The sequence below is a fragment of the Alligator mississippiensis genome, chromosome 12 (genome assembly GCF_030867095.1).
Source record: "Alligator mississippiensis isolate rAllMis1 chromosome 12, rAllMis1, whole genome shotgun sequence".
Taxonomy (NCBI): domain Eukaryota; kingdom Metazoa; phylum Chordata; order Crocodylia; family Alligatoridae; genus Alligator; species Alligator mississippiensis.
The window spans coordinates 2,672,242-2,689,903 of NC_081835.1; the positions used below are offsets into that span (position 1 = coordinate 2,672,242).

General features: G+C 47.0%; 1 protein-coding gene across 4 annotated transcripts in view; it reads left to right on the forward strand.

Moving 5' to 3' along the window:
• The window catches only part of PTPRG (protein tyrosine phosphatase receptor type G), a 450,708-nt gene that overhangs the window by 405,327 nt on the left and 27,719 nt on the right, over positions 1 to 17,662 (forward strand). For all 4 annotated transcript variants that reach the window (XM_059715744.1, XM_059715745.1, XM_059715747.1 and 1 more), the window contains 2 exons: positions 6,077 to 6,168; positions 16,782 to 16,873. In XM_059715744.1, coding sequence (XP_059571727.1) covers positions 6,077 to 6,168; positions 16,782 to 16,873 — 184 coding nt within the window. The remainder of the gene's footprint in view (positions 1 to 6,076; positions 6,169 to 16,781; positions 16,874 to 17,662) is intronic.

Here is a 17,662-nt window from a genome sequence, read left to right on the forward strand (position 1 = left end):
AGGAAACTGCCTCTCTCGCTATCCCGTGCACTGCAGACAGGGTCTCTCTGGGATTTTGAACGGCTTTGCAATCCCTGATCGAGGATACAGCTTTCTCTTTCTCTCGCAGCTTTGATGCCTTGCTTCGTGCCGTGACAGATACAGATGTCAGAACCAAACCTTTGTCCCAGTTAGATGACAGACTTCCCAAAAGGACAAGGGAAACTTTCACAGAAGGAAAACTTTCTGTGCAGTTTTCTCCCAGAGTTTCTAAAAACTTGGGGAACTCAAAGGAGTTCAAGAGGAGGAGAAAAGGTAAAGTAAAAATGAAGCAAAACTCATTAACCACAGGCTGAATCCTTCCTACTAATCCAAGCCACTGAAAAGCATTCGGCAAAGGAGAAAGGTTCAAGTTGCTTTTAGCTTCAAAACCAGACCTGAAAGCTGCTGGAGAACCGGAGATGTTTCTGACCACGGTCATAATTTTTATCATGAATTTTCAGGACACAAGTAGGCTACTCGTCAGCTAGGAATGCTTTTTTGTTCTGCTTCTTTCTTCACAACAAGCATTTGTTATTTCCACCACGAGGCACGTGGCACTTCCTCCCCTCGTCCTGTCTTCAGGTCTGACAGTAGCGATCCAGAATATAAGGACCGCTAGGCTGAAGGCAGCTGGTGGTCTTGCCTGGTCTAGCATCCTGTTTTCCAGCCTGGCCAGCACAGGATGCTTCAGAGGAAAGTGTGGGCAAACCAGGAACGATCTGCCACTGCATTCAGATTTTGTTTTGTGGCTAACGAGCCTTCTGGGTGACAGCCCTGCCTGCATCCAAGGTCATGCAGCAGGCCCATTGCAGAGCCAGGACTTACAGCCCAGGTGTCCTGACTCCCGGTCCAGCATCCAGGCTTCTAGATCAGGCTGCCTTTTAGAAAAGCTGCGGTCAGCTGTGTCGTGACCCACCGCCCGTAATCCCGACACGCATCAGCGTGGGAATGGGCTGGGGTGCTGGAACCGGCTGGTAGCTCCTCTGTGCATCTCAGTGAAATCAGCAGGGCACCCGGTGGGGCAAGGCTTGCACTTGCTAACGTGGCCAAGGAAGCAGGAATTCATGGTGCTGCTTTTGCAGCTTTGCCCTAGGACGGGCTCGCCTTGACGTGGTATACTCCGTGACTGGGGCTCCTGGGGGCTGTGGTGAAGCAGAGAAGAAGAAAGCAGTGCACACCTGGCTGGCCTTGCAGCGGCCAGGAGGAAAGTGCAGCATCGCACTGACTGTCGGAGGTGCTTCACAAAGTCACGAGGCCCTTCTTGTGCAACACAAGCCCTGCACTGGCACAGCTGGGCCATAGTGCACACAGCCCAGCTGTGGATGAGTCTCCCAGAAGTTGGCAAAGTCCCCTTTTGATCGTATACCATGTTATCACCGGTATTCTTGTGGCTGCAGCCAGCCGCCTCGGAGCCTATCGCCCCCCCTTCTTCATCACCCTCCCCTAGCCCCAGCATCAGCTGGTGCAGAGCCATATGTGTCCCTTCCCCCTCTGCTTGGAGCCATGGATGCTGAGGATACGACTACAAAGGAGTAAGAGCCAGCAGTTGCCTTCAGATCTATTCCCAGGGCTCCCGTTTGTCTTCGGTAGAAGCTGCACGTTTGTATCGGAGGCAGAGCTAGGTCCCAGGAACTGAGCATCTGGAGGGAGGTAACCGCGTGCTCACCTGCAGGCAGTCATAGCGGTCCAGCGCTCCACCTGTCCTCAGGATCGGGGTAGACGGCGAGCTGCTCATGGTTTATTAATAATCAAAGCAGCGTGTTGTGCGTGCCAGAATTACCAAGTACATGGCGGTTGTGAGAAAGTTACCAGCAAACAACTGACTTTGCCAAGCAAAGCGGCTATAAAAGCATAACCTCGCTAATAGTCGGTCTCTTGGCAGACTTTTGTGTCTGCAGTCCGGTAACTAAGTGGTATTACTCTGAGCGTCACACTCTCTTACTTTGCTTTAATAATAATTAGCTGTTACTGTCTACAGAAAGCCAGGGGAGTGCAAGACGGTAGTGGTAGATAGATTTCCACGTGCTTCCACCCTTCCCGTTCTGCGGGGAGGCTGCTCTCAGATGGGATTACTTTCTGCATCTGTGACAATTGTACATCTGGTCTGTGGGATCTCGCATGGTTATTCTGCCCCAGGGAAAAGCTGCCAGAAAACCATATGGGGCTTAGGGAAGGGGTCTCCTTCACGGATCTCAGAGACAACAGAGTCCTTGGTTCTTTGCAGGAAAGACGTGTGCTGCCCGGGATACTCTAGACTCGACGTTAAGACTGTCATTTGCTTTGCTTTTCTATAAAGCCCATTTTGTAAAAGGGTTTCTGCACTTCTGAACTAGTTGGTCAGTTTGCAACAAGAATGAATCCCATTGAAAATGAAGGCAGCTCCCTCCCAAGTTTGTGTGGGTATCAGGGAAAATCCCGAGCACACACATTGCCCCTGGCTGCCCTTGTAGCTTCCCTGTCTTGCACACACAGTCAGTTTGAAGCTAAATGTACACCAGTCCTGGTCCTGATCCAGCAATTGCTGTTATTGTACACATGCATGCACGCGGTCCGCTGGCTGTGGTCGTGGACTGGAACCCAACTCCACCACCGTTGTGGGTCCTTGGGATATGTCACCTCCCCTCGCTCGGGGTCTGCCTCGCCCCTCTGTCTTGCTGTGTCTGTTCAGGCTGCAGCTTGGCGAGGCAGCGACTGTCTCGTTGCAAGTATAGTAGAGGTTTTGGGGCGTCAGGGCTACTCTAAGCCACAGTTGTTGGAACATGCTGGACCTCAGTATCTCCCTTTTGCATCTCTTCTCCCTTCCCCTAACTGACCACAGCATGATCCCATGCCAGGAGCGGGGCAAACCGTAGCTGTCAGCACCCTATGGGAGCTCCCCAGAGGGGATTTAAGAAAAGACGTGCCCGGAACTGATTCTCAATAGAAATTTCTTGCCAGGAGGTTGTAGCACTCATCAAAAAGCTCATTTCTGATCACATTAGTCTGGAAACTAGGCCTCATGCAGGCATAGATGCATGTGAAGTGTCACCCTGCAAAATTCCCGGCTCTTCGGAGCTCTTCTTGGAGGCCGAGGGGCGCCCTGCATCATCCCTGCGTGCCCTGGATGGGTGGGTTCCTGGCCTCAAACTTTTTCTTGCCTTTCTCAGAAAATTCAGCTGCAGCAGAGACGAAGCTGAGGACATTAAAGCCGAGGAGGAGCTTACAAAGTCATGAGCACACGGAAAGGGGTTTAGAGGGGGAGAGGGGTTGTTGGTTACAGCCGTGTTGGGCTAAGGACATAGGCAGGTAAGTTCTTGGGGCAGATGCGATATCTTTTATGAGACCAATTAAACAGTTGGAAAAATTGTTCTTTGCAAGCTTTCAGGTACAAACACCCTTCCCCAACAGATATGCCTGAAGAAGGGTGTTTGTGCCCAAAAGCTTGCAAAGAACAAATTAGTTGGTCTCATAAAAGATTTAGTTGGTGTCATAAAAGATCTCAAAGACAGCTATTTAGTTGGTCTCATAAAAGATATCACATCTACCCCAGGAACCTCGTCTGCCTGGAGCAGGAGAGCGCACTTCACTTCCATTACAGATCTTGCTTCCAGTAAGTGGTGTAGTAACTCCGACCCGTGCTCCAGAGAGATAACCGGCATCCATGCATTCGGGTGCGCACAGAGTATATTGCAGAGTGATGTGCTTGTGGCTAGAAAAGGTGGTGGGGTCAAGCTGTGTGATAATGAAGTTTTCAACAACAGCTATAAGCAGCCATCCATGCAAGAGAGAGAGATTTGTCCATGGCATGATTTATCGCCACCAACTCCACTATGCTAAGAGCTCGTTTGCTGAAATTACAAAAACTGTAACTATCTCACGGCACGAGATGCTCGGTGTACTCCTCTCCGCGTTATGCACATCACCCAGTGGGACTGTGCGTCTACATAAACAATGTAATGTTTTTTATGGGGAAAAAAAATCTCTTGACAGTATTAAACAGCACAATACGAGGCAAGGCTTTTTTGTCTGTGCAAAACCAGAATGAATAAATGGATAGAAAGGGATTGTGTTTCATATATCCTGTGAGCTTATTAACAAAAAAAGGTCTTGGATCAGTACATGGAAGGGTCTGTCTCTGTTGAACTGCTAGATGGAAAATTGTATATATTCTTAAAGTTTCAATTACCAGGAGACACTGTCCGTGGATTTTCTGTGGAGTTGACTCAGGGGAAAAAAGTCCTGAATGCATGAAAACCATGAACATTTTGCCTGTTTCATATTCATAGTTTCTTCCTTATGTGTGACTGATTTATTCACCGCTGCGCCCCCAGGGTATACATTGTCCAAAATGGTGCCAAAAGAGAAAGGCACTCGCCTTTTCCTGTCCCTTTCTTTTCTTCCAAATGGAAGGAAACAAACTAATTAATTTCTTTTTTAAGTGCTGAGCCGCACATCACGAATATTGGGCTTCCCCGTGTTTTACCTTACCGTGCTTCCCTGGCAAAGGAGGCCTGGTCTAGCAAAGACCTGAGCGTGGCTCCAGCCTGGCGGCTGGAAAAGAAGCGTGTTTTAGGGATGCCTCTCTCTCTGCTGTGAAATATGATCTTTCCTGGGTGCATATCATCTCAATAGTTGTATATGAGCATCTATACCGCGCGCTTGTATTATTTATAAAGTGCTGCAGTTACACAGGCACCCTGTACAGACGCAGGGAAAGCAAACGCCCGTAGGTATTTTTGCTTCTGGTACAGACCTGTTTTTTGCCTGGAAAAGTTATTTGATTTTCAGTGTGACTTCTTAGCACCCTGGCACGCATTAGCGTTGGAAACAATGGGAGCACAAATTACTTTGACAATGTCAGCAAAGCAGGCTCTACCGAGTGGGCTTTCTGTGCGGAGCACAATGCCCAGAATGACAGAAAAGCAGACTGCAAGGCAGAAAGTTGCCAGCCAGTACGTGCAGATATGTTTCAGCGGGAGAAACAGCAACTTCCTAAAGGGGCAGCTCATCGGGGCCGCCTGCAAACGCCGTCCAGGTGCCGAGGAGCAGTTCATTAAGCGATGCCGTAAGAGGGCTCTTCATGGTGCGGGGAAGCTATTGTGAAGCGCCCCTGACAGATGAGAGCAGACCCTTTGCTTGTCACAATAGCTGCTCACACTGAGCAAGTCTCATTAAATATTCAGCTCCAGCCCCAAGCAGCTCATTAAGTCAGCAATGAGCAGTGACGCTGATGTTGGAAAACCCTGCCTCGGTTAACATCACCATGCAGAGGCTCCTTGGCTCTCTCCATGCTCTTCTGCTCAGTGCCTTCTCTATGATGACCAGCTGGTGCTCTCTGCTTTGCATTAAGTACAGGTAAAGGCATTAAGGTACATTCGAGTCTGTCTTTCCCTGTCTCTAGCGGTGTTGCAGCGTGCGACTTGTCCTTCCCGGGCCTTTCTCAGCGCGTGGCTTTGGGGCCCAAGCGGGATTTTCTCTCGGCGCGGCCGAGATTCAGATTTTGAAAGAGGAGGGTGTGACGGGGATTGCATTGCTTCTGGGCTTACAGGAGCTGAATTCTTCACTGTTTTAAGACCTGGCTGTGGTATTCTGTGTTAGTTACTGTTCCCCAGTGTCAAGTTTTACAGTAAGTGTGCATCCTCCCCCACCCCCCCCAGACATTTCTGTGTGCTCGTTTGGTTTGAGACGATGCATTGGCTTGTGTCTCGCGGGCAAAGGACCGGCAGCCAGTGTTTCTTTCTGAACTTTCTGTTTGAAATCTGGATCCAAATGCTAAAGTGACTGGTCTTAATTTTATGGTAACTAATCCTTAGCAATAGCCTGCTCTTAAAGGGGAGGGGCGGTGTGTATTTCTGGCGAGCGGGTGTCAGGTATCAGTGAGTACAATGCCTCGGGGTCTGAAAGCAGCAATATAATTGTATACAGCTTCAGTGGGTTTTCACCAACCAGCATTTAAGGCTTTAACATCTGGAAGTCTGAACCAGAAGTGGAAAGGCAGGACACGTGCAGGCGCTCTTTGCTCTTCTCCAAATGTGATTTTTCACACCGCTGAACTTTTTCTCTCTTCCTTTCGCAGAAAGTGTTTTCAGACTGCTCATTTCTATGTGGAGGACAGCAGCTCGCCTCGAGTGGTCCCCAATGAAAGTATTCCCATTATACCTATTCCAGGTAAGGCAGGCCTCGCTTCCTGCGCGTGCTGCGTGTGGCCAGGTGCAGCTCACTTGTGCTGGGAGGGAAAGTCACGTTGGTTCGGTGACAAATACTGATTGCTCTCTTAACTCTTGGTAGAGGTTTTGCAACGTCTGTGCCATCCCATCTAAATGAGCGTGCCTTGCTCCTTGCCTCTGGCAGTGGAACCGGTGTGTTTTTATCACAGATCACTGCAAATCCTGGAGGAACTTTGTGAGAAGTGATACTTTCTTTAGAGGTAATAAAGCCTGGCATTCAGTTGAGAATAGGTTACGGGTTCAGAGGACCCTGGTGCGAACAACTCCACTGGCTTCACCGGAGAGGTTGCGCCCACCTTTTCCAGGTGTAGCTTTGCTCCTTAGTGAATTAGCAAGAGAGGAGGGGGCTGTGCACAGACAGAGCATCCAAGTGGATTTAAAGTTGTAATATTCAAGCTATACAGGCCGGCTTCTTCCCTCTGCTGAACTGGAATGAAGTTGAAAGCAGGCAGTGCCTCCGTGCCATCCACGTGAGGCAGTTTCTCTCGGTATTACCAGCTGCACCAAGTTGTTTCCCTTTCAATGAGGATGACAGAAAAGAAACCCCAAAACTTTTGCAGCTGCAGCAATGGCAGAGCCTTTGCAGTACCTGCCTTGTATGGTAGTATTCAGTCTTGGTGACACGAGTAAAATGTACAGTGTGTTATAACGAGTCTAGTTACACAAAGAGGGATCTGACTTGCTGTGGCAGGATGACATGTTTTTCCTCTGTTTCCTTCTCCTGTTCCATAATTTTGGTTTGACAGCTCTAGGCTTCAGACTGCAGTTATTAAATTAATTTTAACAAAGACTTTCAAAGACTGTCTCTAGCAGTCTAGGAAAAGAGACACTGAAGAAATATCCTCATTAGGAGAGGGAAAGCATCTAGTTAAATTTTTCATAATTGCATTCATAATTGTATATCTAACCTTCAAGGGTGACAATTTTAAACACTCCTAAGGGAGTTAACATGAAACGTTAGCTTTTCTCTCCTTATGTGAAATGTTCGGTGATTTGTACCATGCTGTCGATAGTAGTCTGAGTCCTATCTCTCCAGAAACAAAAAGTTACTGTCGTCCTCTGTCCTTATCAGGGGAACATGCAATGGGAAAAGCATATAGAGACCCACATACTTTTGCTAATAAGGACCCACTATCCCCCTCTTCCTCCTTAGTGGTACATAGGCATGAGATGTTTCCATCCCAGGTCCACTGTGATGGGTGTCCAGGACCTTTGTGCCACTGCCTTGTCTCCCATTATAGGAAACATCAATGCTGCAAGTAATAATATCTTTTCTGAGCTAGGCTGCTCTTGCAATCAAATCTACTGACCACTGCCCTGCCTTTGCCAGTCCTCACATGTGATGCCTCCTTGGAAGTTACTAGAAGGGGCTTGGGTTTGTATCTGACTGGTCGGTGCAAAGCCCCGTCTAAACTGGGCGGATCATATTTTGCTCTCCTTACCCTTCACCTTCAGCCCCGATCCACCTGGTTCAGACCCACAATGTTTGGCCTTTCTTATTGAAATGCCTGCGTGCAGAGAGACCAGCTGCTTTGGTGCTAGGTGGATGATGGGGACAGCTCACTGAGTTAAGCTTGACCCACCCATTTTCTGGTGTTGATGATACTAATAATAGGAATAATGGGAACTATAACAGCAACTGCTTGCACTTTACACCCAGCTGAGGATCTCACAGCGTGCTTCCCACAAGGTTAGGTTAACACTCCATGAAGTAAGGGGTATGACGCCGCTTTTAACAAAGGGTATATTGAGACCCATAGTGACTAGATGACATGCCCAAGGCCACAAGGCTGGTCAGTGGCTGAGCTTTGTGCCAGTTCTGTGCCTCGTGCGCTCATGCTTGACCTGCCTTTCCCACTGCAAGATAGCAGTGTGGCATGAAAAGGATGTTTAGTCCGTCAGAGCGGTCCAGAGGCCTGCTCCCTTCCCCCGTCCCCTGGCTAATCAGCTCCTTCATCCTGAACCGCAGCCCCCACGCGGCAATCCTGCTGAAGGGTATTAGAAAGGGTAAATGGCAAAATCCCCCTTCGGTTCCCACATCATGCTGATGAAATTATGCTGTTTTTGAACTTTCCTTCTGGAAGCTGCGTATTGATCCTGGAAGTAAGAGAAGGGATGTTTTAAATGAAAGTGAGCTCTTCAAGCTAACCTTTTTAGGTTGTGAGACCCCAGGCAGTACCTTAAAAGATATTTAAATAGGTCCCCATGGAGCTGTGCGACTTTGCTTGCATGGAGTGGACCAGATTCCTCTCCCAGATACACACACGGGCTTGGCTACAGCAATTTAGCCCCGCTGCTTTGGAGGCATGCAATAGCTTTGCCAGGACCCCGCGTTTCCCCTGCTCCAAGACCTCTAAAATCCCCGGCGACCTCCTCATGTGCCAGCAGTAGCTCCTGCCTCATTACGGCGCCTTACAGGTCCATGAGCAGGGAAATGATGGAAGAGAGGAGTGGCTTCTACCCTTTTTCTGCCTCACTTCCCACTGCAGAAATGTACTTAATTATTGAGCATGAAACCACATCACCCACAGGCATACACTTAGCTATGCAAATTTTGCCCTGAGACTGAATGCCCATATAATAATTCATAATTATCTGCACTGCTTGATCTAGAGACGCACAGGACAAAGGAGGTATCATTAGCTGAATCAGCCCCTGGCTATCGTGAGGGACACGTGAGCCTAAACGCGGCATCAGTCTCATTTACAAGCTTGCCCCGAGGGGCAGCCCTCCCATGATCAGTGGCAAATCTCTGAACTGCCATCTTGGTGCATGCAATTATTTCCCCAGCTTCTCTGTTGTCCTCTCCTCAGCTGCTTGATTCTGCATGGGTCTCTTTGCAAGTGTGCAGTCATAAATAAGCCACCTCTGCCTTCCCCTGCTTTCCAGCTGGGGCAGCATCTAATGCAAGTTACGGCGCCTCCACGCCCGTCCCCTCCGTCAGCAGGGTCCCACAGCTCACAGGAAGAGCTGAGTTACCTACAGACTTGAGCTCTTCCTCCCCTAGTTGCAAGCCTCGTGCTCTAGATGAGCATTTTCCTCACATCACAAGACTGGATTTGCTGAAGGGCAAGCAGCAGCAGAATTATCCCTGTGCATCACAGATGGCGACGGCAGGCAGGGGGCAATGAGGAGTACAGGTGCGGACCGCTGAACCAGAAATGCCTGTTGCATTGGTGCTCTCCATCGTGCATCTTCAAGCAGAGCCCTCTTCTCCCGGGAAGGGGACTGATGTCCCAGAGATGCTTGGATTTCTTGCCGCACGACTCTGCCGGACGGGACAGATGAGGTGAGCCATATAGTACACACATGGGGTTCCCAAATCCGCTCTGTTGGGCATCAGAGTCCATCTCCTCCACATTCAAAGAGCAAGTCGCTCTCCCCACCAGGCTCCCTGGCCAGACCAGCAACACCAGAGTATCAAGAGGAACTGCATCTGGGAGCAGGACATCACAAGCACCTGCCAGGATTACCTGCGGTCCTCTTGCACCCTCGGCACCAGGACAAGCGCACGATGGTCTTGGATAACTCCAGGAACTGCTTTTGTGTATTGCCAAAGCGCTGGGGATGGAAGTGGCTGTGATCCCGGGGAAGCTCTGACAAGCTGTTCAGCATCCCATAGCAAGGATTGCCCTCTCCGTAAGCAAAGGCTGGCTTGAGTCGGGTGAAGTAAAGTGCATCAAGACACAGTATCAACACCATTAATGGGCAGGGAGTCCTGTCCTCCCAGCTCCTTAGTCTTGCTGGTGTTGAAGTCGAGCAAGAGCCCCCAGAACAGTGAGCTGAAATAGCATAACCGGGGCCGGGGGGGCAAAGCTCATTTATCTGTGTATGAGATGTATTTGCTGCCCTCCTTAAGAACAGCTCAAAGCAGCTTACAGTAAAACCAGATAAAAAAGACAGATTAAAATAATAGGTAACAGAACAACCTCCCAAACTCACACTCCCTGGAGAGTTACTTCCCAGGGCTGTGGTGGACGAGGTTTCAAACCAGGGGAAGCATCTTCCCCTCCTGGCATTTTCTAATTACAGGGAAGAGGAGGGGCCTTCATCCCACCCTAGACCTGGGGCAACCCCGGGAATACAGGCACCACCTTGCATTCGGGCAGGAAATGCTTCCCTTCGCCATACCACGGCTCCCAGCCTGAAGGACACGTTTCTCTTATAATCTCTTCAGACCGCTGGAAATACCGGAGGGGTCAGCTCAGTGACCCAGCCCGCCCTTCGCCCTGCAGATAGTCTGCAGCACCGGGTAGTGTCCAGGCGTGTAACTCCACATGCATGTGGCTGCGTCCCCCAACAGAGAAGTGTGGTAGGACTCAAATCTTGTGCCGTGTCTAACCCTAGGGTTCAACTCCTGAATCAACTGATTACTCTTCTCATCCCCTTCCTGAAGCTTCAATCAGCATGAAGAGAGGAAGACACAGCATAGCCTGGGTGTAGCTTCACAGCCGTGTGTGTGTGTGTGTATGTGAATATATATTCACAGATACGTGCATATGTGCATGCACATATATATATTCATATATATATGCATGTGTGCGTGCATGCACGCACACTACACACACACACACACACACACACACACATATATATATATATATATATATATATATATATATATAGTGTGCATGCATGCACACACACATGCACATATAAATATATAAGCATAGAGATATTCTTTCTATATCTGCATTTTATATACATGCAAAACACTACTCATAATAGGTCTGAATAGGTTCAACAAATGCAACAAAATGGCTTAGGCTGGGAGGAAAAACCCAGTATGTTGTTTTCCAGCGTTCAGGCTCTGCTGTCTAAACACTGGTACGAGTGCTTACCATTAAACTCATATATTGCCCCACTGATTTGAATGGGACTGCTCACAGGCTTAGATATATAAGCCTGAGATGGCAGAATTGGGATCTTAGGATGGAAATATATGGGATTACTAGCAGTTGCTAGTTGTATCCCAGTTGTATCACTTAGCTACAGCAAATAAAGTCATTTTTAGTGTGTAGGTAAATGGAAAGCTCAAATCATTTCATTCTGGGAGATGAAAATGAATACTGTGGGTTTGACCTCTCCTTTCCGCCTGAGAGAATGAGTTGCTGTTTCATTTATAATGAATTACAACACAACGTAGGAAACATGCGTGTGGTTTTAAACTCCACGTTAACGTGATTTGTGTAATTCATATCACGGCGATTGGCATATGACTAATGGTGCTGTATTAAAGTAATCTTGAAGCAAGTGAGATGAACGTAACTCTTGCACCAGTGATTAGCGTCCAGGCATGTACAATGCAAGTGATCCTCCCTATCCTGTGCCTCTCTCCTTCATGAGAAATTTGCCCTCTGATTATTACATCTGATTATAATGTATAGGTAATTACAATGCCTGAGTAATAATAATCTGCTGCTAGCTGTTTTGTGCAGGTTTCATAGTGTACCCAAGCATTGAGGCTCTCATAAGCATGAATGTTTTCATAATAAATCTTCTTGCCTGTATTCATGTTGAACTATAAGTTTCATGGAGGAAATGATAATAATTGGTAAACACTTCTAATTCAAGTAGTGTGCAAGTTAACAAGGAATTGTCTCTTGGTACTTGGCTCTGAGCAATTATAATTCATCTTAATAATTCTAAGGTCACTAACTTCAGCAGGGTGCCAACATTTAAAGGGCTTTCAGCATGTAGTTTAAGCGCAGGGGATGACACCCGCTGTGTTGCCTCACTTTAATATTTATGCAGATATGACCTCTGTAGAAAAAAGATGAACCAATATCCTACCGGTATAAAAGCCACGTCTGCGATTTTATTTTCTCATAAGTGAACGGATATTGTTATTATACAGTTACAAGCATTCTGGCTTTCTTTTGTATTGCAAGACAACATGATCAGTCAGAAAAATGCTTTTCCCCCCCAGCGATGTGCTAACACTTCTGTCACATTCTTGCTAGAAATATGTTATTTAACGAATCGAGCCATGCTGTCCTTGAACAGAACATCCTCGACACGCGCAGGGATCAGACAAATTCCAGCAGAGATTTTTTTTTCCTTTGCTGAGATCTTTTATTTTTACATTTTCACCAAGGCAGCGGAGGGAGCGGATGGAAGAAGGCTTACCCAAGGAAGCGCTGCGCTGGGCGGCCACGCCAGGCAGTGGGAATCCTTTTCAAGTTTTTGTTTAACCCAAGGTGTTTTTCATTATTTAGGGAATGCAAAGCAGAAAATTAAGACAGAGCATCTCAGCATCCTGGTGAGCAGCTTAGCACTGTGCAATTAATGTCTATTGATCGTGATGAAATGAGGAGTGAGAAGGAGGGAGGGTGAGAGGAACATCAGGAAAGCAGGACGAGATGGAAAGGGGAAGCAAGCAGGAGAGGAGGAGTTTGTGTGGCCTTGCAAAACGTGTCGAGGGCACGTTGCTGTTCTGTTCTTTGTTGCAAACCTCCCCGTTTCACTCCTGACCCAAAAAAGTCTGTCCCAATTCAGCAATACTAAGCCCGTTGGGGAGCAGCAAATGAATCCAGCATCTCCTTGTGTGGAAGTGTCCCTCCGGTAGGACAGTCTATTTTCCTTTCAAGCCCAGCCCTGATGGCTTCAGAGGAAGCATCAGAGCAGCTTTGCTAAGGACAGTGAAGAGGGCAAAAAATGTTTCTGATGAGATTGCTAATTATGCAGACTTTAAACATGAGCTGACACCAGCTTTATTGCTTTTACTACCCTGGGCACATGCTGGCTCCTGCAGGAATACACGACGTGTGCCATGCCGGCCATCGCTTGCCAGCTTCTAGAAAGTTGGGTGAGAAATGGCAGGTTTTGTCTGTCCTTATGTATGTAGCTGAAGTGCCAGCGAATGCCTTTTCTCAGGTGGCATCAGCAATGCAGCCTCTTCCCATTTTGCCCTCTCCGGTTCGTTCTGCACGACAGTTGCAGTGGGCCTCATCCGTGCCGCATGCGGCGCGTGGCGCGCTTTTCCCGTCGCGCCTTTGCAGCAGTCGCAGATCCCACAGCCAAGGAGCAGCAGGCGCGTCGAGGTTCAGATTTGACTATCCAATACAAACAACACATTGCCCTTTCACTAGACCTCTGGAGCCCCTTCTAGTCATTAATAGTTACCTCTGCCCACTTATGTTCATGTTGAAAACGTTCCCATTTTGCTTGAGTCCTGACTGAGGTTAACCCGCACGAGTTCTCCATGCAGCGTTGTATCTACAGGCTAGAGAGATGGGGGATCTGCTGTTTGCTGTAAAGACGCATGTTTTCCTTTTGAATAATCCTCTTGTAGGAAGTTAGCATTATGCTGACACTAACAAATGCCAGTCTGCTTTTAGGCTGGAAAAAAGTAAGTGGTGCAAAAGGGAATAGGCACTGAACCGCTATTAGGGCTCCTAATTAGCCATTATAGGATTCCATTAATCTCCTGAGTTGACTAAAAGAGTTACGGTTGCTGAAGCCCGTTTGTGTTGAGCTGGAAGGGAGGTTTAACAAAGCCCGTGGGCCCAAGATACCTGCAAAAAGCAGGTTCCCTGGACCCACTTCAATTTGCATTTTGTGGTAGAGAGAGCTAAGGAAAGATACTTATGAGACAGATATCTTGAGAGCAAATGCTATCAAAGAGCGGTGTGCGCTAGCATGCATTTCAGCACAGATCTCCCAAGCCAGTAATAGCTAGATGTGAAGCAGAAGAGTTCACGCTGCTGTATGGAGTTTACAGCGGGCAAAATACGAAGCCAAATTACACTAACACACCCCTTTTTTGGTTTCAAAAGAGAACCAGAAATCAGGGATACTTTCCACGCACCCCAGACTGGAAAGCCTCCCCACACCAGGACCCCCAACCCCTACCAGATCCAGCCTCCTCCATCCGAACCATCTGCTCTTTCCTATGGCCCTTGGGGAGGACGAAGATGAGCTTCTCGCCTGGGCAGCAGGAAGGGTCAACGTTCAGTTTGATCGCGTTGTCCAGATTTTAAAATGACTCCAGGCAGAGACGGTTTGACTATGGGCTGGATCACTGTCACAGAAGAGTCAAGTCCTCATCCCATGCCAGGTCCACCCCCCTTTATGCATAAACCCCTTGACTGAAAAAAAAATCAGGTCTTTAATTGCATTTAACGACGTTCTAACGTTCGTGGTCATGCCATTACTTTTCCAGAGGGGAAGGAAAAGCCTCTCCTCCAGCGCCGTGTCCTGAGTCTGCTGGCAGCCTCACACAGCAGCTCTGAAGGGTGAAGTCCCCCTCCCCAAAGAGCCTCATTGTGATGTTTACTCATTTACATGCCAGCATAATTAACTAGTTCATTGCTGCCCATTTATCAAACGGGATGGGGAACTGTGTTGGGCTGGGAGGAATTGGGACTTGCTGGAGAAGGGATTATGCAGAGGGAACGGAGGAGAGATGCCAAGAAAGAAGAGTGGGAGAGAGAAAGGAAAGTAGGGAACGAGGGAAACCCAGGAGTAGGCTTGGCGGTGGCTATGAAGGTGAGTGGATAGTGTCATGGGCTGGTTAACAGCTTCATTGCTACACATGCTGCCCTTGACCTTTTTCCTTGAGAACGTGAGGGATCGAAGGGATTGCTATCGTCAATGAGGTCTTGGCCCGCAGCCCATCACTAAAAATGGAAATTTGCCTTCTGCAAAATTAAGCTTGCCCCCCCCAGCCTGGTACGAGGAGTCCCGGGCTGCGCTGCACGACTACTCCTGCTGCCACTAGGATTTTTGCTATGATGTGTATATTGAGTGAAATGCTTCATGCAGTAAAGGTTATTTTCAAGGAAATTTAAGATGTACCGTTTACTTGGTGGGAGAGGAAGCCATACTGCCTTTGGCACTACTGTCCCTTCAGACCATAATTCAAAGGTCTTGGCTACAAAACCCATGTACGTTAATGTAGTCGAGTATTATACAGAATTAATATTTAAGTATTATAAATCACTAGCTCTTCTGTAGTGCATGGCTTGCTTACTAGAATGATAATACACTTGTTAAATCTTTTAAATGGCTTAACGCTATTCAATAAATGTGCACATTGCTAATTAAAGCAACATTACCACGAGAGGTGATCAGATTACACATATTTCTTCAACAATTGCCTCTTGTAAATTAAATAGAAGAAAGGTGGTATTTTCCAGTAAGACTGATTTGAGTTTGAAAATGTCAATAGATGCAAAAAGCCACCCCAGAGCCTTACTCGATAAAATGCAAGTAGAGAAGTAATGACATGGTCAATAGTAACTGCCATCACCCATAGAGAAATCAGATTGCCAGGCCTAGATCTATAAAACTCTTGCCAAAGTAGAACCTCATTTACACATACAGATCTTCATACCCTTTGCGAAGAAAAGCATATGTGACAGCTGAGAGGTTTCAGTTTGCCAAAGATCTTTCACTCTGAATACAGTAAATGTCACATCTGTTTATTTATGGTTAAATTTTGCTAACTATCTGTAGAAATATTTGGATTTTTCCTATAGTGATGGAGATGTTTTAAAAGCAAGAGAATCCAGACTGTAATGCAGCTGCAGCACAAAACCATATGGGCGCTAAAGGGAGGAAAGATGCATCACAAAATTACTCGAAGTAAACATAAACCACATGTAATCCTCAGAAGGATATTAGACAGAATACATAAATGCCTGGATATTGCTCTGAAAGGATGCAATCAGGCAGTAAGTTATTGCACATGCCGAAAATAATCACACTTGCATAGCGCTTTACATTTTCCAAATGCCATACTGCAAGCATTATCTAATTTATCCAGGAAAGCTGAATGATTTCAGCAACCGAAGTGGGGATGTAGCAATGTTTAGATCCTGCTTTGGAAAACTATGCAGGTGATAACTACGCGTCCCACTTGTTTCACAGCGTCCCAGGAACTTCGTTTGGGCCACCTGAAAAGCCTTGGGTTTTCTTTTAATCCAGTAACATCTTTGGCTTTGTTACAGCTTCTTTACAAGGTGTTTCTACTTGATTTATTGGCATCCTGGGAATATGTCCATCAGGAGCAAGCGGTCCCGTGGCATGAGCAGTCAATATAACGAACACTGTCAGGAGTGGCTGGAAGACTCTGTGTACTTTTGTCTGTCTTTCTGGCCAGCCTTAAATCTTACAACAGGGAAGAACATTTTTTAAAACAACTCTCATCTGAGATTAACAGCAATTACTTGTACACTGTGTTGTTTTACATACCCTTTATACTTTTTATTTTATTTTTAAAATAAAAAGTAGAATTGTACTGAGGATTAGCTTTCCAAAAATGCATCACAGGGAGCCAACTACTGATTCACATGATTTACATTGGCAGTATCTAGCTTTGCATATGTAATATAAGGAATTAGACATCTGTTAGGATTTTTGTAGCTATGCATGGTATAAACTCTTCCATTGGGTAATTCAGATACAAATGATGTTGAGGCCCAAGTGCAAACCTGAATTTGTAGATGGTAATATAGATCTCGGTCTCAGATATGAAAAAGATCGGGGCGACTGGCGGCGGGAGGAATAAAACATTTCCTATCAACTCTGAATGTGTTTCTCTTCCTACAGATGACATGGAAGCCATTCCTGTCAAACAGTTTGTTAAACATATCAGTGAACTGTATTCAAATAACCAGCATGGATTCTCAGAAGACTTCGAGGTACGTTCCCTTATCTTTTAATGAAGTAGCCTTTTCCTGCTGCAGCTGAACATGTTGTGTACACCTAGCAAGGGACAATGTCAGACCGATATGAGGCTGCTGTGAAAACACCAAGTCTGCTTCTGCACCCTATCAGATGAAGTATTTCCAGCCGAGAGCACCACGTTTTAAGGCTGTTCATATACCAAGTGCTGGTGAGACCTCATCTGGAAGAGACCTTCCTGGCTTTCAGAAAGGGGAAAGCTGCAGCGCGAGCAAAGGTTGCAGACTGGCCCCCGCGTGAAATGTCACACGTGGCTCTTTGTCATCGATCACTCTTGGGCCACTTCCCAAAGCTCCCGTCCATTAGTTCTTTGAATTACTATTATCGGTTGCTTACTAGGAAACATCCCCGTTGCCATCGCTGGGATTTTTGTCCAAATAACACTTGAACGAGGTGCTTAGTCCACGGTATTTATATCATGCAAAAGTTTTAAGAGCTGCCGCTTGCGGAGGGTCTAGGCTGAATCCCAATCTCTGTTGCCCCCTTGCAAGTCTGTTGCAAGTCCTCCAACGTGGGAGTAAGACCAAGACTCAGCCCCTTAGTGCTATAGGAAGGTCCAGTGAGCTACACAAGGCACTTCTGCGCTATGAAGAAACAAGTTTGAGAAGTTTAATGTGCAAATGGCATTGCTCTGGTAATCCTTCCACATGCTGAAGAAGTCTAGTGTGTGGGTGGCCTCGATGATGTCCATGAAATTACTGAGTTGAGCAAATGCTCTTCGGCATGAGGAAGAGTTGCAAACTCTG